This window comes from Pseudonaja textilis, chromosome 1 (assembly GCF_049901715.1).
Source record: "Pseudonaja textilis isolate UNSWEBS1 chromosome 1, rPseTex1.2, whole genome shotgun sequence".
Classification (NCBI taxonomy): Eukaryota; Metazoa; Chordata; class Lepidosauria; order Squamata; family Elapidae; genus Pseudonaja; species Pseudonaja textilis.
The window spans coordinates 123,788,846-123,813,657 of NC_141990.1; the positions used below are offsets into that span (position 1 = coordinate 123,788,846).

The 24,812-nt window shown below is 38.3% G+C and overlaps 1 protein-coding gene across 1 annotated transcript; it reads left to right on the top strand.

Annotated features, from left to right (window-relative positions):
* Positions 1–686: 686 nt before the first annotated feature.
* On the top strand, positions 687–15,130 carry GCM1 (GCM transcription factor 1). The gene is made up of 5 exons (XM_026726557.2): positions 687–788; positions 2,431–2,683; positions 11,214–11,326; positions 13,054–13,173; positions 14,390–15,130. Exons 1-5 carry the CDS (start codon positions 687–689, stop codon positions 15,128–15,130), a joined length of 1,329 nt encoding a protein of 442 aa, XP_026582342.2.
* The last annotated feature ends 9,682 nt before the right edge of the window (positions 15,131–24,812 follow it).

Here is a 24,812-nt window from a genome sequence, read left to right on the forward strand (position 1 = left end):
ATTCTATCTCCCACTGTCACAACCCCAGACCAATTAAGCAGTACCGATGATAAATGAAGGCACATATATGTGTTCCAGGATAATGGTGCAGGATCCATTAGGACCAGAAATTTAGTCTTCCAAAGTTTCGGACTCATACTGAAGCCCATCTTCCAAGAACTTCTTTTTCTCTACCAGAATGTAGAGAGAACGCTTGATCCCAAGTCTCCCTCCTACTCATCAATCTTACATGTTTTACTATTAGCTAAGGTAGGTATGGGGTCCAAGAGATGGAACAAGAGCTACCATAATCCTTGTCATTGTTTTTATAACGAATAGTACAACTATACCTTAAGGCACATAATTTGAGAGTGAATTAAATGTAAAATAAGAGACAGCTCTAATTCCTTAAATTCCAGAACAATGGAAAGGACTTCTGCTATAGATCAGTGCTAATGCCATCTCCCAAACACAAGCACTCTTGTCTAGAAGCTACAGGTTCCATTGTCTTTGCTGCTTGCAAAACTTTTAATGGAACGGGTTTTTCTAGCAAAAGAATACTGATTTTATCTTTAATGAGCAACCTATGATTTAGCTTCGGGAAATTGCTTCCTGGCCCTAAACTGCTTGCTAGCTGGGACTGCCGTACCACTTCAAAAACTGAGAGTAGAGACTGTTCTTGTTACATCCAGGGGACAAATCCTGACATGTTGAGAGCTGCTGCTGATGTTAGCATGGAACAAGAAAACTTGTCTTCTAAAAATGAGGATGTTCTCAGCTGGGATATTAATGACATCAAACTTCCCAGGGTAGGTGGCTCTAACACAATGTTTATTTTATGCAAACTCAACATTATTATTTTTCCATATTTTGCAGAAACCATGGTCTATCTTTATTCACTATTATTAATGCAGCATTTATTGATATTATTCGATATACTACTACATGCATAAGGTAGCAGCACCAGGCTGACCTTACCTTACTTTGGAAGTTAAGTGGAATTGGACCTATTTGGTATATGGTGGAAGCACCAGACTGACCTTACCTTTCCTTGGAAGTTAAGTGGAATTGGACCTACTTGGTATATGGATAAGAGGCGCCCTGGTAGGTAAAAAGTTGAAAACTACTTCAGAGAAAGCAATAGCAAACCATTTACATTCCCTTTTCAAGAAAATTACATGGACATGTCCAGTAATTCACTAATTTAATTCAGAACACGTTGAAATGGAATGGGATGGAACGGGATGGAACAGGATGGAATGGGATGGGATGAACTGAGGAAGAAGGCTGTGCACTGAAACTAACATTGTTACTGTAGAATCATATTAAACAAGGCTAAGGAAGCCATAATATAGTCTTAGGTGTGATCCATTCAGTACTATCTGAATGAACTATCTGTATTGATCTATTGCAGTGTTTCCGAATGCTAGCAACATTAAAATGTCTGGACTTCAACTCCCAGAATTCCCCAGCCAGCATTCACACCTCAAAGTTGCCACCATTGGGAAACACTGAACAATGGGATGAGTCAACATCCAATCCATTGTCAACATTATCATCCAAAGCTAACATGTAATTCAAACTTCCATTTGAAACCTCTGAAATTCACTGCTTGACCCTGATGTTACAGAGAGGTGTAGAGCATTCACCAAATATTGGTGAGATTCTATTAAATTGGTCAAAAAACAGAGAGCTTGGCAGCTTGTATTCTCATTCCAGCAATTGTTGCTGTAGTATTGCAACATATTTTTTTTCCTATTCTTTGACCAAGCTAATAGCCACAAACGAATGTGTCATTTTTCTGAGGAAAATTGCTGCATCAATTTGCATTTTCCCCTGTGCACACATGGATTAAAACCTCATCTTGCAAAAAGACATATATATTTGGAATACTTGAAGATGAGTGTAATTAACATTTCTCTTCTTGGGGAATGTAATTAACCTAGTTCTGTTATTTTTAGACATCCTAATATTTAATGGCCTGAGGTCAGCAAGTAATAAGGCATGAATTAAATATAGAAGTCAATAACGTATTTAAAAAAGGTAGCTTGAAATCTACTTTTGTCCTTGTACTTCCATGTCATGATATTAAAACAAGACAAATATTGTGGTTTGAACACAACCAGTCTTGAAACACTGAAACTGAAGAGATATTCTCTTATCACGCTTAACTAAATTTCCAGTGATTTCAGTGAAACATCCAATCTTATTACTGTATCTATGGCTAAAGATTAAGGGCCATGGATGGGAAGTTAATGCCTAAATAGGTTCTCTTCCAACCTTTTGTATATTTTCCAGCAAGTCCTCTTCCTGGGTATGTATGTAGTCTAAACTTCTCAAAATCATCTCATCCTGCATCACAAACACAGAAATCTGCAGAATGAAAAACAGCTGTATTATTTTTTCCCTCTTTCTTCATTTCAAATGTACAATTCTTTGGCTTCCTCACAGGATGTGAGACAGATAGACTGGTTTCAGGAATGGCCCGATTCCTATGTAAAATACATCTACAGCGCAGATGATAAAAATGCTCAGAGGCACCTGAGTAGCTGGGCCATGAGGAACACCAACAATCACAACTCGCGCATATTGAAAAAATCCTGCCTTGGTGTGGTGGTCTGTGACAGTGATTGCTCCACTTCGGATGGAGGGAAGTTGTACCTGAGACCAGCCATATGTGACAAAGCCAGGCAGAAACAGCAAAGTAAGTAGGGACAAGATTCTTCACCTGTACTCCTTGAGTTGGCTTCTTTTGCATAGAAAATAGTCTCAAGAATTACCCCTGTAAGATCCCTTCTACTTGCAGTCCAACTAACTTTAATCACAAGAACCAATCTAACTGCTACCACCACCCCTTTAAAAAAAATCTGCAATCTAAGGTTAAGCTCCTTCAAAAGTTCAGTGGAGATTCCACTGAAATAAATTAATGCAAAACCTTCAAGATGATGCACTGAGTAACAGTAAATCATTGTGCTGATGTGAGAAGTTTCAACCTCAACTGATTTTGGCAGTGGAAAGAGAAATATCCAAAATGTAAGTATAGCCCATCACGTCAAGAGACTCCAAAGGTGTATTTTTTATGGTGACCACAAAACACTTTCTACAGTGGCTACCAATTGGTGAATTTGGGGATCAAAGTTTGATGAGGATATCCTGAAAAAACTTTAACTCTCCCCTCAGGTGAGACCAGGGACAAATGGATAAGAGACAGGTCTTTGGTAGGCACATGTGGTGGAAGTGTTTAACCTCAGAGGTTCATGTAATTCTTCTACCCCATGTTCAATTCCTACTGTTCATAAGGCAATTTAAAAAATTGTCTTTTGCTGTGGTTTTCAATCAGCTGATAGTTTGGGGTCATCATCATCATCATCATCATCATCCCAGAAGCTACCAATTGGAGCAGATTACCGCAATAGTAAATACATAAAATTAAGCATAAATAAATACTAGAGAGCAGGAGAAATCTTGTTCTTTCTCTGTCTGTAGATTAGCTTTAGAAATGAGAAGAGGACTATTCCTTTATTTTTATTTTTTTCAGTTATACGAGGCTATCTCTTGCATTCTGAAGTAGCTTCATTAAGATCTTCTAAATGCATCACAAAAAATAATTTACCCAATTACACATTTGCCCAATTTCTTCAAAGAAAATTCCTTAAGGGCCTTTGGTAGTTTGTTTGTTTTTTTTTAGCATAAGAACCACAATAAGGAGTTTTATAAAGTTTCCTGACACGTACTGGAGACAGGACCACATGAAGATATTCAAAGAATTGTCAGCAGTGAAAGATTTTTCCCTTATTGACGTATTTCTCCCCTATTCACACATTCTACTAATACATGGAATAGGATTAAGAGAATTTGTGGTCATTATTGTCTGCAAAGCACTTTTGGGAAAGTTATGGTTACTCTTTCAATATTTGATTTGAACCATCACTCGAAATGAGAAAGATTTCCAAACTATTGTGCTGATGATTCCATGAGATATCAACTTCCCAAGAACTATTATCCAATGGAATGGAAGCATTTTTCTATTTAAACAATTAGCCCAAGGCTAGGAAACTTTGGGGGATGAGTGGACTTAGTTGAAATTGAATAGCTTGTTGGGGTTGTTTTCACTGACCAGCTGTCATACATATACAGAGTGATTGTGTGTAATGTATGCGCACTGACCAAAAGATACACTGCCACGATTCCTCCTATCCCTTCTCTCATTCTTCCTCCCTCTCTCCTTCCCTTGCTTTCATTTTTATATCGGGACGCACTTTCAAACAAAGCCCTGTTGTGCAGTCACAGTCTCACATTTTATTTTATTTTTAAGGATGTCTGTCGGATGTACCTAGGTTTGAAAGACATTTTCGTAAGTAACGGGAGCTTATTTATTGATTGATTTGATTTGTCAATCACTTACAAGATAATAGGTATAAGTAGAAACATAGTTATGAATACATGAAATGGATACACATAGGAAAAATAAAAAGAAACAATAGGACGGGGATGATAGGCAAGTTGGTGTACTTATGCATGCCCCCTACAGACCTCTCAGAAAAGGGGTAAGGTCAATAGTAGTCAGTCTAAGGTTAAAGTTTTTGGGGTTTGGGGAAGAAACCACAGAGTCAGGTAGAGTATTCCAGACATTGACCATCTGTTGCTGAAGTCGTATTTCCTGCAACCAAGTTTGGTGCAGTTTACCTTGAGTTTGTATTTATTGTGTGCTCTTGTATTGTTATGGTTGAAGCTGAAGTATTCATTGACAGGTAGGACATCGAAATGTATGATTTTATGTACTACGCTTAGATTGGACTGAAGGCGGCGTAGTTCTAGGTTGTCTAGGTCTAAAATTTCAAGTCTGGTGGCATAAGGTATTCTGCTACGAGTAGAGGAGTGGAGGACTCTTCTTGTGAAATATTCCTGGACTTTCTCAACTGTTTAATATCAGATACGTAAGGTGGGTTCCAGACTGATGAGCTATATTCAAGTATTGGTCTAGCAAATATTTTGTATGCTCTAGTTAGTAGTGTGATATTACCAGAGAAAAAGCTATGTAGGATTAGGTTAACAATTCTTAATGCCTTTTTGGCTTTGTAGTTACAGTGGGCTCTAGCACTTAGAGTTGTCATCCATATTGCATCTATTTATATTCCATATACCTATTTTTAAATATAAGAATCCTCGTGGAGCAATGAAGCAAAATATGAATAAAAATTGACTAATGAAACTTAAAAAAATTAAAGAGGATGAGACAGTGTCAGCAACATTTGGGCTGGAGGAGGACCTAAAGGTAGAATAGCAGATCCAGGAGAACACAATCGCCATTCTTAGCATTCTTAGCAAAAGAGAACCTGAAGAGTTATACGACAGAAAAAGAGCCTATGAAAAACCACGCAGAACAATATTTCAAGGAAAGGAGCAAAATGGTGGTCAAAACAAGTTATCATGATAGACCAAAAAAAGAAGATGGAGGAGGAAAGCCTTGGGCTGCAAGAGAGATGCTGAAGGCAGATTCTCAATGTCAAACAATAAAGGTCAAGAAAAGATCTCAATCAAGAAAATCAATAAATAAGAAAGAAATAATAGGGAAAAGAATAATGAAAGTGATTTTTAAGGTGACCGCCAAAACCATAGAAAAGTTTACAGTTAAGGTAGGGATACTCAAGAATAATCACAGTGGAGATCTAATCCAAGAAGATGAAGGTTCCAAGAAGTTAAAAAAATTACCCTGAAACCCTTCGCAAATTGGACTGTAGAATAAATAAATATATAAAATAAATTGTACATAAATTGCCATATACATTCACATATTAGATTACATATAAATTTTAAATATAACTTATCTAAAAGATATATACGATTGCCTGCCTTATGTCTTGTAACCCTGGGTTGTAAGCACACAAGGAGAGAAAAATGCCCAATCAACAAGCAGGTTTCAGAAAAGGAAGAGGGACGTGAAATCAGATAGCTAACATGCATGTGTGCAGAAATCTCTGTGTGTGTGTGTGTGTGTGTGTGTGTGTGTGTGTGTGTGTGTGTATACACACTCTCCACTCTTGCTCTGCACTATAAACCAGTTTCATGAAATTCCATCTGATGGAGGCACTTTTTCCATGACTTCCCATTGGACAATTCATGACTGCTGTGCCCTCCCACCTGTCTGTTCCTAAAAAGCAGTGGCCAATCACTTTCTTTCAATGTGAGAATTCCTAAATAAATATGCTTTTATATGGGGATGCATATTATGTATATTTGTGTGTATGCACATCCATATACGTGTATGTGTACGTGTACATGTATGTGTGTGTATTACTGTATAGGTATAGTATATATATATATATTTTCAGTGTAATTGTATATTAGCTTATATGTATACATATGTATTCATAGATATGTGCATACCCATGCAGAGAGACAGAGAAAGATATGCATGGATGTGCAAATATTCATGAATCTATATCTATATCTATATCTGTATCTATGTATACTATACTAACCCAGTTAAACTGAAAGTATATACAAAATGGCACAACAAGTTTTAAAATAAATTTTCTTTCTTTCTTACTGCCTTGCTGGTCTTTCGTACTTCTATGAATGCTGTAGCACAATGGTGGCGAACCCATGGCCCATGTGCCACAGGTAGCATACAGAGCCCTTTCTGTGGGCATTCATGCCATCGTCCCAGCTCAGCCGCACTGTACATGCGTGCGCGCCTCTCACCGGCCAGCTGGCCTCCAGGTCTTTGCCACACATGCACAGCAGCGGGGCACATGTGTGGAATATGCTCTCACACATGGGGGGGGGCACACACATGCATGGGTGCATGCGCAGGGCATACCTTGCATTTTGGGTTTGCGCTTGTGCTTTGGGCTCTTGGTGCCCCAAAGGTTCTCCATCACTGCTATAGCATATCACAACGGTTGCAGCACTTTCTTTGTAAGTAGAAGATTCCTGGATTAAAAACCTTGGGGGAATTGTTTATAATTCTTCTTTTTTAATTCCTTGAACTTTGTACATCTCCCTTGGCTTTTTTCCAATAAGTGCAGTGATTCACCACTTGACAGTTCTGTAGACACTTAAGGTAGGAGAGCTTCAGTTACACAGAAAGAAAAACAGCAATTGGGGAGGGGAAGGAGAGCCTGCTGCTACCTTCAATCCAGTGGTGGGATTCAAAAAAATTTACTACCGGTTCTGTGGACGTCACTTGGTGCGCGTGGCATGGCTTGGTGGGTGTGGCTTGGTGGGCATGGCAGGGGAAGAATCCTGTAAAATCTCCATTCCCTCCCCACTCCAGGGGAAGGATACCACCGGTTCTCCGAACTACTCAAAATTTCCGCTACCAGTTCTCCAGAACTGGTCAGAACCTGCTGAATACCACCTCTGCTTCAATCCAAAAGGCAATGGTTATTCTTATTGTGATATTATAGCACACATGATAAAAGCAGTTCTAGAAGACATTGGATACTACGGTAGCCATTGATGTACGGTACTTGAGGGATGTTTCTGCCTCTGGGACATAATCAACGAACTGCTGTGTTTAGCCTGCCAAGCACATCAGTCAAAATGGACAGGAGTGTTTCAAAGTAACACTTTAAAATCCAGCAAGAAAATGGGCCCAAAGTTCACATTTGTGTTGGAAGGGACATGCCTGCCCTCCAAAAATGGTTGCTGCTCTAGTCTGGCAAGAGAGCAGCTAGGCAGTAACACCTGAGACAAGACCATGAATGATATTTCGACAATAACAAAGATGAGAATAGCTATGGCAACGGCCTTTCCGAAGGTAATGTGATTAAGAAAGTTGGACATTAAAAAAAAGTGTGAGAGAAAGAAGACAGAGACATTGTGGTGGGATTCAAATGTTTTTACTACCAGTTCTGTGGGCGTGGGTTGGTAGGCATGGCAGGGGAAGGATACTGCAAAATCTCCGGCCAGAGGTTGTATTTGCCGGTTCTCCGGACTACTCAAAATTTCCACTACCGGTTCTCCAGAACTGGTCAGAACCTGCTGAATACCCACCTCTGCATTGAACTATTGGTTTGGAGATGAACATTAAGTACTACAAGATTGACTCAGTCTTCCATCCTTCTGAGGTTGGTAAAATGAGGACTGAGATTGTTGAGGGCAATAGGTTGACTCTGTAAACCACTTAGAGAGGATTGTAAAGCACTGTGAAGTGATATATAAGTCTATTATATTGTTACTATGGTCTGCAATAAGAACCAGTAAGTCCCGGGCAAGCTAAAACTGACTAACTGCTTCTTCTTTGAGGTTATGATCAGCAAACAGAAAATCAAATCTTTTGGGTATCTGATGCTAATGGATGATGGCCCATCATGCTGGGCCTTATTGAAGAATGTAGAAGGCAGAAAATTCAACAGGTGAAGTGGATGGATGGGATAGAACAGATTACTAAAATCCTCTTGGAGGTATACAGATTGTTGCTGGATCTATCTTTGTTCCTCTCCAGGTCTCCAGGATTTGCGTCTGACTCAATGGCACCTACAGGCGGTCCTTGACTTACGGCCATTCCTTTAGTGACCGCTCAAAGTTACAAAGGCACTGAAAAAAAATGACATGACCAGTTTTCACCTATATGACCATTGCAGACATCCCCATGGTCATGTGATTGAATTTCAGGCACTTGGCAAATGGCAATTTATAACATGTGATCCCTACTTGCAATCTTCCAACTGGCTTCCCACAAACAAAGTCAATGAGGAAAGCCAGATTCACTGAATGACCACATGATTCAGTTAACAATTGCTGTGATTTGCTTAATTGTGACAAAAAGGTCATAAAACGGAACAAAACTCACTTAACAGCTGTTTGGCCTAGCAACATCAACTTTGGGCCTCCACTGTGGTCATAGGGTCAAGGACTACTTATAATTAACTAATCTCTTTCTCTCTCTCCACTTACTTTACAGATGTGGTGTATGCTTTGCTGTTATATTTGAAAACTATTTTTAAAATGTTAAGTAACATAAAGCATATTTTTACAAGCTGATGCTTATCGTTAATAGTGTTGTAAAAAATATTGCAACAGTAGGGAAGTCAGATAAAGTATAACTTTCAGCTACCAAGTTCTTTTACAAAACAACTTGAGGCAATTTTGGAACGCTGTAAATAGATACTTCTTAAATATTATTGCTTGGAAAAATATGAAGAGTGATATTTATTGAGGCTATAATCGTATGTCCATTTATTTCAAAGAGTTTTCTTTCTGGGTAAACATAATTGGATTTATGTTATGAAATCATGGATAGGCAGAGTAGAGTAGAGTAGAGTAGAGTAGAGTAGAGTAGAGTAGAACAGAACAGAACAGAACAGAACAGAACAGAACAGAAAAAAAACACTTTATTTGGCTAAGTCTGATTAGACACACAAGAAATTTGCCTCCAGTGCAGAAGCTCATGGTGTACATGCAAAGCAGCAGAATAATAATTATCATCATCATCATAATACAAGTAAGATGGGGAAATAAAGAAAATAAGAAGAATAAGTGATAATATACAGCCATATTACATAGGTAAATATACATAGACATTAGACAATACTGTGAGAGTTAGGTGTTCAGCAGACTGATGGCATGAGGGGGGGAAATTGTCATTATATAGTTGTCTTAGCATGCAATGCCCTGTACTGCCATCCCGAGGGGAGGAGTTGAAACAGTTTATGTCCAGAATGTGAGGAGTCAGTGGATATCTTCTCAGCCCTCCTTCTGACCAGCGCAATACACAGGCAATTATTTTTAAAATACATATCTATAATAGTGGAATAGCAAAAGTTACAGTTTTATAGACCATGGGTGTTTTTTCAAAGGAAAAATCTTTCCTTAGTTAGGTAGGATATTCCCTGCTAAATGGGCATGGGGTTGAATTCTGGACAACAAATTGTATAATTCGTATGACTGGAACATCCTTTATTTCTAGAACAAATATTTAGGATTTATTAGTAAGTAAAAGTGAACAAGTTTCAACAATATTTAGTGGACAGAGCAATGGATCGAAATAATTCCATTTGTTTCAGGGGGGGGGTTCTACACATTGTTACAAATCCAAGGTCCGCTTGTAGACTTATTTTAATCCAATTCTCTTTATACAGGGAAAAACTGCTCCTGGAGTTTAAGAGATGTTTTGAAATGTATCTCATGCTATATGAAAACCAGAAAGTCCCTGTACAAGTGAAAGCACTTTTATATGTACAAGTCAAGTATCTTTGAAAAAGAATGTAATGGAAATAAATAGTACATACCAGAGGGTTACAGTGGCCTAGTGGTTAAGATGCTGAGCTTATCAACCAGAAGGTTGGCACTTTGAAACCCGAGTGCTGTGAACAGGGTGAGCTCCCGTTGTTTCCCCAGCTCCTCCCAACATAGTAGTTCAAAAGCATGCAAATGCAAGGAGATCCGAGGTGGTATTCAGCAGATTTTGACGAGTTCTGGAGGACCGATAGCGGAAATTTTGCATAGTGTGGAGAACCAGTAAATACCACCTCTGACTGGCCCCGCCCCCATCTATTATCTGTTTCCAGAGTCCCAGCTGATTGGCTGGGTCTTTTTTTGTTACCCTGCACAGGAGGACAGAGCTGGAAAGCAGGTTAGTGGGGTGGGGAGGGAATGGAGATTTTGCAGTAACCTTCCCCTGCCATGGCCACCAAGCCACGCCCACCACGCCATGCCATGCCCACCAAGCCATGCCCACAGAACCGGTAGTAAAAAAATTTGAATCCCACCACTGAAGTAGATAGATAGCTACCACTTCAGTGGGAAGTGTGCTCCTCGGCATATAATCGTGCTGGCCACATGACCATGATAGCCTCTTCAAACGGTGCAAGAAATGGAGTGACTAAGAAATGGAGATGAGACTGTGCTCTAGAGTCAGACACAACTGGACAGAGGAAAACTTTTTTTTTTTAACCAAATAAATATTATTCCAATCTGGATCAGGAAAGCTAAAACTTTTGCACTGGATGATGACTTTTTCTAATTATACCCACTTTTCTTCTTATAAAAACCATCTCTAGATTTGCAAGTGTCAATTATCAGACTTCCTCACTTGAGCATCTGTGGCCTCTGCTCAAATTTCTGGGACTGTAGTCCAGATATCTGGTAGGGATCCAGGTTTGGGAATTTTATATTAAATTATGACTTCGAGGCTCATAAGGATGATTATTGCTATATGACCTGAAGACCAGATTAATCTTACACTATGTTTTGAATGCCGTTAAAGAATGGTCTATATCCTACAGGGAAACCATGTCCTAATTGTAATGGACCTTTGAAATTGATTCCATGTCGAGGCCATGGTGGATACCCTGTAACAAATTTCTGGAGACATGAAGGACGGTTCATATTTTTTCAGGTAAGCAAAACAAAAACAAATATTTATTTCATTTAAAGCAAGTGAGTTCACATGGGCTTGTTTTATTCTGATGATGCGCAATGCATGATATTGAAAGGGTAGGAACAAAACCCTGGTAGGAACAATGATGGAAGAGGACTACACCTTTTGGGTTCTCCTTGGAAGCTTCCAATATCCATCACATTGGCCATAGTGGAATCCAGGATGTAAACTAATCAGGTGTTTGTCCATCAGGATGTTCTTAAGCCAGCAGATGTTTGGTCTTATGTTCTGCTATGGGGGTTCCAAGAAGTCTTTCTAATTTGCCAATTTATACAAGCTGGGTCATACCAGCAACTGCCAGAAGGTTTTTTGAAAGAAATGACACAAAACTCGACACAATACCCTCAACTAAATCCAGAAGAGCTTCTAAACTTCTGTCTTTGTTCCCTGATCTAGAGAGACATGGCCATGGTATGTCCCGGTTAAATCATTAGAGCCCAACCATGTCCTTGATAGCAGTCTTCCAATATTTGAGGGGCTGCCACAGGGAGGAAGGGGTCAAGCTATTTTCTAAAGTGCCTGTAGGCCAGACAAGGAATAATGGATGGAAACTGAACAAGGAGAGATTTAACCTGGAAACAAGGAGAAACTTTCTGACAGTGAGAACAATCAACCAATGGAACAGAAATTGCCCTTGGATGTTGTGGGAGCATCAACACTTGAGACTTTCAAGAAGAGATTGGACTGCCATTTGTCAGAAATGGTGTAGGGTCTCCTGCTTGGGCGGAGGGTTGGACTAGATGACCTACAAGGTCTCTTCCAATTCTGATTATCTGTTATCTGTTATCCTTAATTATTAAAGATAAATCCCATTGGGCTATCTGGTAGCCACAGAAAATTCCTTGGGTCAACATTTCCATCCAAACCTATGTTAAAATTCAACAGCACAAAACACCATAGGCCACTTTGCACTCTTTATTGAGTTAATCTTGATTTGCAGTCAGTTCATGAAATCAGATTTCTTCCATAATATTTTCCCCAAACTTTGAGACAACAAGCCCTGGAAGGCCCCAGCTAGGAGGAACAAAAATAATTAGGATTTTTAGGAACTGTGGTTCTAGATGGTAGAAGATGATAAATTGGAATAAGGTGCTCATATTTTAAACATGATTTGATGCTTAGACATATTTAATTGGAGACCTTTTTCCAATATGATTCCTGAATCTGAAACTATACATACATACATACATACATACATACATACATACATACATACACACACACACACACACACACACACATATACATTTTAGAACTACTGTTGAACTAAACAGTACCAAAGTATATTATCCTATCTAATTTCTAATTTTATTAATTAATTGCAAACAAATTATAGCCTGGTTTAGATAAAATCCATCAAGAAGTCTAATCATTTAAAAATAATTCACACTCTGTGAAATTTTAAAAACTACATGCATTTTACGGTAATTTTTTTTAAAAGAAACAAACCATATAAATAAAAAAGCTTGTAGAAGAATGAGATTTCTTCTTCCCCACATAGGGTGAAGGAAAGTGTCCTTTCAATTAAATAAATAAAATCAAGAATTGAAGCAGATTGACAAATAACTTGCAGGTCATTTAATTTTGGGGCCCTCAGGCCATTCTGGAATTTATACTTGATCTGCATGATGCTATGTTGTTTCCTATATTTATATCATTATGTCTCTCTTCATTTATTTGTTAAGTCAAAGGGAGCTCATGATCACCCAAGACCAGAAACCAAACTGGAAGCAGAAGCAAGAAGGTCAATACAAAAAGCATATATTGCAACTTCTCCAAGACTGAAGAGGAACAGAGAGATGGAGGTAAATGTTCACGGAATCCAATACCCAAATGACCATGTGCTGTTATCACAGATGGCGTTCCTGCAGCTGAGCATCCAACAAGGACTCAACATGTCGGGGGAATTGATTGAAGGTTTGGTATTAGTATAGCCTGAGTACAATTTGCCTTCCCCCCTGGAGTTATGTTCCTCAGTTGGGATGGTTCCTTTGGTGGCAATCAAGTGACAAGAAATGGCAACCATTTCTTTAGAAGGTAATAATCCAAAAAGAAGTTAAGCTAAGAGGCAGCACTTAGTCTAACCTCCCCCTGCCCCAAAGTCACACTAGTTAACCTTTGTAATTGGAGACCACATACGCACATATACACACAAAACACCAAATCCGTCAACATATTGCATTGTCATTGTTACGTTCATCCAATATGTTTTTACATATTTGCAAGGCCTGCACATATGATAAAATGAGCCTCGATTTTGACTACATTTCCAACACTTATTAGCAATCCCTTTATACATTTTCGCTAGTCTATCGGGGTCAAGTGCCAATGATACATCATTTTATAAAAGTTGTCTTTCAAGACATAATATAATGTAAATTTTAGTCCATTCGTTCATGCATTCTCCCATTTATCTAGCATTATATTATACCCAAAAAGGTTTGCCCAAAATTTTGGGTGTAATGTCATTATTAAGTTAGTTACCAGTTCCCTGAGAAAGGAATAGCTTTCATTTGCTGAGACCTTTCTTTCTGGCTCTATTTCTGGGGGAGGAAATTTTACATTTTCTCATTAGTCCTACTCACAAGCAACTTATTGCTTGGCTAAAAAAAAAAATAAATACAGCAGATGTAACCATCCAGCACTGAAAAAGACAAGATCCTGCTTTAAGGTCAAGACAGATGTAGGGAGAAAACAGAGAAAGCAGAAAAGGTAAGTTAAAAGTTCTTCCTAATGGAGAACATGACTCCCTCTTTGGGGCAGGTTGACTGATCCTATCTGGCCTCCCCGCCACCCCAACAACTGTCAAATTTGCCCCTTTTCTGATTTTCACCATCTGTGTGAGAACTGACTCTCACAGTAACTGAGACCATTTCAAAGGTTGAAAAGTCCAAAGAGCAGGGTGACTTCACATTATAATTTGAGTAAGAACCCAACTTTTGGAATTCAGCTATACTTTAGCTTTGAGAATGAATGGATCTTTATTAGAGCTGAATTGTAATATGATGGATTTCCCTTAAGTCCCTAACAGGAGAGATGCAAAGTGATGATACTTTATTGTTAATTGTTCCCAAACATGAAGAGCGAATAGCACACAGTAGCTTCAGTGGATACTTCAGAGAGAATCCATCTCAAGAGCTAAATAATTGCTTGACTTTCACCAAAGGCTTCAGTTCTACAAAGTTGCCCTACGTATTAGAGCACACTCAAGATATGGACTATAGCAAATACTTGGACAAGTACAAGCCAGTTGGAAGCAGTGAATATGATGGCGGAGAGCCAGTGGAATTGTTAGCTTCTGATTGTTCTGAATACGTGGAGCTGGAGAGCTGGAATCAAAACCTTGACTTAGGAAGGCATCTTCTTCCATCAATGAAATATGTCAGTGGCTCTACTACAGTTTTGCCGGGTCTACCCAATGAGACACTATCTTCCTTTAACACAGTAGATTTAAGTCCCCAACATGTTCCTAGTAGGTGGGAATCCTCAATGAAGGTTGGTTACCATTCCTTCAGATCTCCTGGAAATATACTTGGGGAAGATATATCTGAAATCAAAGCACCCTTGTTTTGTAACAGTAACCATTCGTTTTGCCAGCTGTCTCCAGAGGATCCTTACCTTGTTGGAGACTCTGCCCATCACTATTACCAGAATTCCTTGCCCCTCAAAAGGAATGAGTGGCCCAGCGGTGAAGACCAAAAGTATACAAATCTCGACCACTGCAACAATGAGAAGTTTTTCAACTTCTTTCCTTTGCGGTGAAGCTCTTTTATCATCTCCCTCAAGTTGTGAGGTAGATTCTCAACTATTACGAACATCGTGTTGCCACTTGAGTCTGGGTGTCAGTTAAGTTACATCCTATGTGGGTATTCTTTTATACTTTGTGGTTGAATGTATGATTTTAAAAAAATGCGTCCAGCAATTTGTGTGAAGTATTTCACAGCGAATAAGTTGGCTATATTATGCCTGCACTAGGGGATTAATCATGAAAGTATAGACTGAGAGTTCCACTGATTAGATGCCTTCCTCTGCATGCAGTAAGCCCAGATGCTTCACCTATGTGCGTATCCATCACGTTTTAAAGCTATTTTTTTTTCTTTTTCTCAGAGTGAGAAATAATTTTTAATAAAAAATATAGAATTAATTTTAATCAGAATGACCATTTACAAGTAGACTCTCCTTAGTATGTATCAATCTGGCGTGAGAAATGAGACCTACTTTATTGTTTTCTGCCTATGGTACAGGAATCTCCCCAGATTGGCAGCTTTCATTTGATAAAGCCCAGATCAGGCTCAGAGGCATTTGTGGAAGGGGATGGTTGTCAGACTTTGTCCTCTTGTATTAATGAAGGGAGCCTGGGCTGATTTCTTGCTTGAGCCCTCTTTCCGTCCAGGATGGTTGCTCTCAAACAGTACAACTAACTTGTCATGTTTTCACCTTTTGCTTTGAGCAGCAAGGTGTAATCTAATTTCACAATGGTATTTTTATATTTTAGAATTCAAAATACTGGTATTCATTGCTGTTTTGGTGCTTTGATTATGATTAAAAGGATATTTTTACACCTTAATTTATTGATTGTCCATGAAATTGTCATAATGACCTCTGAATATCATATATTAAAAACTGTCCTGGTGCAGACCAAAATGATTTTTAAAGTGCTCATTTGTAAGTGGTTCATTCTTTGTACACAATAGAAGACCGTTCATTCATTTGGAAAGCAGAAACTCAAAAGTTGGCAGAGGGAAAATACAGTCAGATCAGCCTCTATATTTTATGCCCTTGAATTGCTTATCCTATCATCTTATGGCATAACTTTCCTTCATTCATTTTGAGGGGCTAATTACTCAACAGAAAGCAACTCAAAAAGCCACATAAGCCAACACAGTTCTTAGCCAACTTGTACTTAATGGGATGGGTACACATTTTACTGCTAAAATAAAAGTTTAATAATTTAGTAAATGGTTACTACAAGGATGGCCAGAACTACAACATTAGTACTCACATCAGATCAGATGTTGGAAGAAGCCAAAGAGTTTAAGAAACTAAAGATCTTGGTGTGATGGAACTGCAACCCATAATTCTGGCTGAAATTATTTAGATTTCCACATTTACCATGTGTCTATCTCCTGTAATGGCTGCCAGGAAGTGTGGGGCCATGTACATCATATTTCAACTGTCTTCTAGGTTCTTCATTTTTTTTAGTGCAGATGGTTTAAATAAACCTTAATAATCTGCTTGGTGTCCTTGGAGTCCCAAACAGTAAATGGCTGTGGAAATTATCTTGGCACACATTGGATAATTGCAGGCTGTTTACCATAGCGTAGCATTCCTATTTGCACCGTAAAACATGTTACGGCTAGGAGGAAACTGGGCAAGCATATACATGGCTACAAACATTCGATTTATCATTCTTGAATGATATACTCCCCTTTTCTACAGTAAAATGTTGCTCAATGCCAAGTAAATGGATAACAGCACTTTTGGTAGGATTTCTAAGTTTAAAATTGAAAACTGTACATATTCAGAGGTTTTAAAAAGAGAAACAAGATTGTTCTTATTGAAAGTTCTTTTCACTCCTTCAACTTCACGTGTCACATTTCCATTCTCTCTCTCTCTCCCTCTCTCTTTCTCTTTTTCCCTCCCTCCCTTTCTCTTTCTCTTTTCCCTGACATAATTTTTCCCTTCCTAACAATAGGGTGTAATGAATAGATACTACTTCTAAGAAGCCTTAAATTACCTTGCAGAAAGTTTTTGAAATTTAAGCCAAAAGCTTCATGTGTACCAAGAGCCAGAGTTGCTCCATTCTTCTTTAAACCAACTATCTAGAACAGGGCTGTCAAACTCCCAGTGCGTGGGCCGCATGTGTCATTTTATTTTATCTATTTTATTTATTTATTCGGTTTGTCAATTGCTCACAAGATAATAGGTATAAGTAAAAACATAGTTATGAATACATGGATACATATAAGAAAAATAAAAAAATAAAAGAAACAATAGGACAGGGACGGTAGGCATGTTGGTGCGCTTATGCACGCCCCCTACAGACCTCTTAGGAAAGGGGTGAGGTCAATAGTAGACAGTCAAAGGTTAAAGTTTTTGGGGTTTGGGGAAGAAACCACAAAGTCAGGTAGAGTATTCCAGATATTGACCACTCTGTTGCTGAAGTCGTATTTCCTGCAATCAAGTTTGGTGAGATTAACTTTGAGTTTGTATCTATTATTTGCTCTTGTATTTAGCAAAGGGTGTGTGTGAATCCCAATACATCATGTGACACTGTTGTGACAACGTGAGTTTGACACAACGTGATCTAGAAGAAGCCAAGATGAAAAATGAATATTGGGTTCAAGATGTAACGGTTCACTTAACAATACATCACATTTCAGTTCTGGGAGAACATAGTGAGGAATTGTTCACAATTTTCCTCAGCTAAGCTTTTATGGCTATAGAGTGCAGGTCTCCATACTTGGGCAATTTTAAGACTTGTGGACTTCAACTCCCAGAATTCCCCAGTCAGCATGGCTGGCTGGGGAATTCTGAGGGTCAAAGTCCACAACTCTTAAAGTTACCAAGTTTGGAGAGCCCAGCTATAGAAGAGTTTCTTCATCAAGGCTCTTTGGATGACCCTGAATCCATAGTTAGAACATCTTTTGTGCATGCATTGCATATGTGCAGAAATATCTGTTGGCTCCTGGAACTGCTCAACAAGAAAGCAACCATTTTAGACTAGTAGATGATGTGGCTCTGTGAAACAGCTTCAAGAAGATGCTGCACAAAGCACTTCCAGTTGCCAGCTTCGGTGACAGCAGGGATTTGTGTTTCTTCACGATCCCCGCTGTGCTCACCGTCTTGGTGCCTCCGATCCAGATCGATTTGGAGGATAAGGCTGCCTTGTAGAGACAGCCGAAGATAGGGAGGATGTGGGGATGGGTTTGGGGGTGTCGCAGACCCCCCCCACCCAGTTTAAACCTCCTTCTCTCAAGACGATGCAGCGACGGTCTTATGGCCGCCATGAAGAGGCTGGCATCCGGGAAAAGATTGCGCAGGAGGGGTGCTGAAGGAAGAAAAAAACAGAGAAAGCTTTTGGCTGAACCGGGACAACAATTAACATCTGAATACCCTGGAACTTTGGCTTTTCAAGTGATATATTGTTTTCCAAAGGATCGTTAAGCTGCGGTGGAAGAGTAAAGGGAAAACTTTTTTTTCCTCCTCACTTTCCTTCCCACGGAGGCAGTAGATGGAAATCTGAAACACCCGTATTGGCAATAGAAGGTATTAAGTTTCAAAATTGAAGCCAAGGGGAAATTATATTTTCAAATATTGATACTTTAAAACTCAAATCTTTTTGCTTAAAGGGGGAAGGAAGAGAGATAAATGATTTATACTAACGTTTGTTGAAGGAGTTTTATAAGATTAGAGATTAAACTGTAATAAAACTTCCAAAAAATGTCTTGGAATTATGTAATTGAATTCTCCCCCAGGAAGAGCAAATGACTTTGGGACTTTAACTATCTTTTGAAAGACTAAGAAAACATTTGGACTGCTTAAAAAAAAAAAATCCTTTTCTGTTCACAATGGTGTCTTTTGAAGAATTGAAAATGCAGTTTGAAAAACTAAGACAAGAGGAAGATGGCTCTTTTGGATCTATCTTTGGCTTTTTAGAAATGGCGATTTGTGCTTACCAGGAAATGCAACAAGAAAGAGGCTGGGACGATGAAGAAGAAGCCATCTTTAATGGACATATGATTTCAAAAAAGGGTAAAAAGGAGAAGAAAATCAAGAATTTAAGCTCTAAAAAAACAATTAAGAAAGGGAAAAGAAAGGTGAAAAATCGATATAATGATAGAAAGCAATGGAAAAGAGGAATGCAACAGAGAGGGGAGATTAAAAAGTGGGAGATTGAGAGAGGGGGGTAAAAGGCTAGATTTGACAAGGAAGGAAGAGACAAAGCAAAGGGAAGTTATAAGGACTTTAAACAAGATGTTTGTTTTGTTTATAAGCAACTTTTTTTCAGAGACAAAGGGTAAAATAAAATCTTAATAGAGATTCTGCAAAGGTACACAAGACTGCATTTTATATTTGTATTTGAAATATGTCAATAAAATATTGTAGGGACTGTGTAATTGATGTGTATTTAACTAATTTGTTAGGGAATACTATTTTTAATATCTATAAGAATATTATGTTTGTTTTTTTTATTCTAAAATGTTATTTAGAATGTACTAAGCAGAATCAGAATAGAAATAATGTTTAATTTTAAGCGTTGAATTTGGGGGAAAATAGAAAGGTGTCATACTTCAACCAGTTATTACAGGGACAAGATTGTGTTTAAGAGAAAGATAAATGGATGATTGAAAAGAACGGACAAAAATACAAGTGAAATGATTTAAATTGAGATTAAATAAATAAAGTAGAATTAAGAGAGTGAAAAGAGGGGAGAAGATATCTGTAAAATGTAGAATCTTTAACAGGATATGAAATAGTATATAAGCTGAGCATGAATTTAATTTAAGTCTGTACCAAAAGTTATAACCGGGTTAAGCCTCTTTCTAAAAAGAAGTTTTATATTTTTATGTTATGTGTTTGTCAGTCTATATTTGCTTATTGAGGAGTAATATTGGATAAGAACATATGAAATAGTAACAATACGAAATATAGTAAGATGAAATATATGAATGAATAAAACTGAATAGAAATAAAGGAAGAAACAGTAAGAAGGTGGAAAACAGTAATAAGATATGAAGTTGAATATATAAGATGCTTATTAAGTTATGTGTGAAAATGTGATAATTTAGAATTATATTGTACTTAAATGAGATGTCTTATTTGTTTTGTTAAGTAGTTGTTGGAAAAGATGTCTTATGTTCTTATGTCGTATGTTTTGTTTGTGTACTGTTTTTTTTTTTTTTGAAAATTAATAAAATTTTACAAAAAAAAAAAGAAGATGCTGCACAAAAACCTCTGTGACAGGATGAAACCTCAACATTTTCAGAGTTTGTAAATGTTTATCTTGCGTATATTAAATTTATTGTTGAGTATATTAAAATTATTGTTGTTATTTATTAAGTTTATAGATGGCTCCATTCATCTTTGACTCTGAGCAGTATACATACCCTACTGTATAAATCAGGTTAGAATCGTAACAGAAATTACAGTAATGAGGTAAAAATAGCAACATAAATACAAAAGTTAAGGAACATAATAGCAGAATTGAACAAGGAAGCAAACATCATACAGGTAGTCCTCAACTTACAACTATTCATTTAGTCACCATTCGAAATTACAATGGCAGTGTAAAGAGCCATGGTGGCGCAGTAGTTAGAATGCAGTACTGCAGGCTACTTCTGCTGACTGCCGGCTACCAGCAGTTTGGCAGTTCGAATCTCATTGGCTCAAGGTTGACTCAACCTTCCATCCTTCTGAGGTAGGTAAAATGAGGACCCAGAATATGCTGACTCTGTAAACTGCTTAGAGAGGGATATAAAAGCACTGTGAAGCAGTATATACATCTAAGTGCTATTGCTATTATGTCTGTTTTTCACACTCACGAATGTTGCAGCATCACCAGGTCACCTGATCAAAACTCAGAGGCTTGGCAACTGGTATGCATTTATGACAGTTGCAGTGTCCCAGGGTCTTGCGATTGCATTTTCTAACCTTCTGAAAAACAAAAGTCAATGGTTAAGCCAGATTCATTTTACAACTCTGTTACTATCTTATCAACTGCAGTGATTCACTTAACAAAGGTGGCGAAAAAGGTTGTAACATGTAGCAAAACAATTGCCTCATTCAGCAACCAAAATCTTGGGCTCAGTTGCCATCGTAAGTTAAGGACTACCTGCACTGTCCCAAGCAACATTACAATATCTCTGCCCCACCCAATTTGGAAGATACAACAGTCACACATACACACACTCCAGCAGTTATGTGATCACATTTGTGGTGCTTGTCTACCCGCTCACCTTTATTGCCATTTGCAGCATCTCACAGTCACAGGACCACAATATTCAATTATTTACTTACTTACTTACTTACTTACTTACTTACTTACTTACTTACGTATTTATTTATTGGCTTCTGGTTAAAAAACACCAATTGGGTAAAACTGAGTCGATCACCACAAAAGAAGTCATAGAATTGGATTCAACAACCCACCTAACTACTGCAATGACTTACGATCACAATACCTGATTCAATTACAGTAAAGTCAAGGACTACCTGTACAGCAGACTGTGTTAATCTAATCTATGCCAAGAGGTAATTTGCCCATTGCTTTAGTGATAAAGGTGCAACTGGAATTAACAAATGCACATTTAGCCCAGATGTGTTGGATTGCAGCTTTTAAAATCAATAAACTGTATGTTGGGTTCTCCAGAATTATTGTACCCGGAAGGTGCTAGGTTGGATAACTCGGTTACTATGAAGCCTATCAGGTCATCTGTATATTTTTCATTCCGCAAAAGTGGGGAAAATAGGGAATGGTGAACCTGGATGAAAATATAATCAACAGTGCTCTTTTAGTGGGAGGAAGACCGTGTCTTACCACTTCCTGATAAGCTTTGTGGGTTGGGGTAGTGGCTTCTCCAGGATACTAAAACCAATGATAGACCCAATGCCATCTGAATGGCAACCCATAGCCATTTTCTGGTGTGTATACAATCTTTTAAGAAAGGCCCCATTAAAAAAAAATCTGTTTCAGGCTGATTATCTAGATTTTCTACTTGGAAAGAAGAAAGGAGCAGGCAGAAAAATGGGAGGGGGGATAAGAGGGGAGAGGAGGGGAGGGGAGGGAAAGGAAAGGAAACTTATTTATTTTTATTTGTCAATTACTTACAACATAATAGGTATAAGTAAAACATAGTTATGAATACATGGATACATATAAGAAAAATAAAAGAAACAATAGGACAGGGACAGTAGGCACATTGGTGCGCTTATGCACGCCACCCTATACACCTCTTAGGAAAGGGGTGAGGTCAATAGTAGACAGTCTAAGGTTAAAGTTTTTGGGGTTTGGGGAAGAAACCACAGAGTCAGGTAGAGTATTCTAGACATTGACGACTCTGTTGCTGAAGTCATATTTCCTGCAATCAAGTTTGGTGCGATTAACCTTGAGTTTGTATCTATTGTTTGCTCTTGTGTTGTTATGGTTGAATCTGAAGTATTCATTGACAGGTAGGACATTGCAACGTATGATTTTATATACTATACTTAGATTGGACCGAAGGCGGCGTAGTTCTAAGTTTTCTAGGTCTAGAATTTCAAGTCTGGTGACATAAGGTATTCTGCTACGAGTAGAGGAGTGGAGAACTCTTCTTGTGAAATATTTCTGGACTTTCTCAACTGTTTAATATCAGATATGTAATGTGGGTTCCAGACTGATGAGCTGTATTCGAGTATTGGTCTAGCAAATGTTTTGTATGCTCTAGTTATTAGTGTAATATTACCAGAGAAAAAGCTAGGTAGGATTATGTTAACAAGTCTTAACGCTTTTTGGCCATGAAGTTACAGTGGGCTCTAGCACTTAGATCATTACAGATGAGTACTCCAAGATCCTTGACAGAGTTTGGATCATCAACAAGGTCTTGACTATTCAGCCTGTATTTTATTTTCTGGGTTTTTTTGCCAATATGTAGGACAGAGCATTTATTGGTTGAGATTTGAAGTTGCCATTTGTTTGACCATTCTGATACATAATCAAGGTCTTTTTGAAGGGTAGCAGTATTGTCTGTGGTGTTGAATAGCTTTACATCATCAACAAAAAGAACGCAGTCGCTCTTGATATGGTCACAGAGATCATTTATGTAGAGTATGAAGAGAGTTGTCCTAGAACACTGCCTTGGGGGACACCACTGTTGACAGGTACAGAAATTGATGGGATGCTCCCAATTTTGACCATTTGTTGTCTGTTTGACAGGAATGCTTCTATCCAGTTATGCAGGTGTCCAGAGATACCATAAGATTTTAATTTTAGGAGTAGTTTGTCATGTATCACTGAATCAAAGGCTTTACAGAAGTCTATGTAGATTGCATCTGTTGCTTTGCCCTGATCGAGTTGTTACAGAACTTGGTACAGAACTTGGTACAGAACTTGGTACAGAATTTTCACCTCTTAGATATTGGTAGGGCTGGAGTTCTTTCCTTCTTCCCTCTCCCTCCCTCCCTCCCTCTCTCTCTTCTTTCTTTCTTCTCTTGAATGGGAAGAAACCTGATCCCAAGATGGCTCTGATCACAAGAAAAATTGTGATTTCCTGAGATTCAGGAAAAGTCTATTTAGAATTTTAAAAGGAAAAAACAAACACACAGAGAGAAACTGTCTTTGAAGCAAACCACAAGCAAACAAAACTGTTTTGGAATAGCAAAATACAAGTGTGCCAGATGATATTTATCTAAATTTAAGTGGCCAAATTGTCAACCGATAAAGATGTTTAGTTTGTTGTAGGCTTGTTTTCAAACACAGCACTACACAGAACCCATGAATGTAATTAGGCCCAGATGTGAAAGGTGATAAATATGGGTTAATTTTTTATATGATCATTTTGGCCAGAAGACAGACAGTCCCTCAATTTCAACTCATCTTTTGGAGATCACCAGGACACGTCCACATACATTAATGGGGAAATGGTTTCTCTCTCTATTTTCTGGGATGTTTTGTGAACTTCCCAGTCTTCCTGGGGTCCTAGTGGTTGAGTGGTCTTCCCTTCAAGTACTCATCAAGACCTGCTATGCTTAGCTTTTTTGAGATCAGCCAAAGTCAGATAGATCAAAGCCCATGGTGCTATTCAGGTTGTACAGGGCCATGAGCTATGGATCATTATCTCTTCGTATCAATAGAGCAACAGATATACCGAAAAATAGAGCTTTAAGTGCCCTGGCCCATCAGGCTGGTCAAGGTGATGGAAAAATAGTGACAGGTTTGTTGGTCTGTGGATTGGTTTTTAGTATAGCAGTTCTAGTAGATTATTATACTAAAGTGGCTCAAAATACCACCCAAGGACAAAATGTCCTCATTCCAATGTCCTTAAAATATTGCCATTCCCCCACAGACTGGCCTTAAGCAAGGACTTCAGCTGCTGTAGGCTTTCTTCAGCACTCTGGAGATAACCCTTGGAAAAATCCTTTGAAAATCACCAGATAGATTAGAGACTCACCTCTTAAAACACCAAGGCCTCATGCAGACCTCCTCATGCAAACCTTGGGTGCCCTCCTACCCAGAAAGCTATCTAAAAGTTGCCGCTAATTATGCACCATATTCCATTTTTTTAACATGACAGTGAGAAAGCATGGAATACACAGTAATAGTCAGGCCAACTGACTTCGATAAAAAATAATAATAATTAAGTTATATAAGTTAACTAATTGTACTCCTGTCAAGGGCTGCTTTTTTGAATGTGGCCCAAGATTCAGAATGATCTTTGGCCCCCAGAAGATACACACATCTAATAAG

What these genes read in the sequence shown, in the direction of transcription:
- GCM1 (XM_026726557.2), top strand. Translation starts at nt 687, where the DNA reads ATGTTGAGAGCTGCTGCTGATGTTAGCATGGAACAAGAAAACTTGTCT. An exon ending in GACGGTTCATATTTTTTCAG is followed by an intron (nt 11,327 to 13,053) that starts GTAAGCAAAACA and finishes TTATTTGTTAAG; the next exon opens with TCAAAGGGAGCTCATGATCA. An exon ending in AGAGGAACAGAGAGATGGAG is followed by an intron (nt 13,174 to 14,389) that starts GTAAATGTTCAC and finishes ATTTCCCTTAAG; the next exon opens with TCCCTAACAGGAGAGATGCA.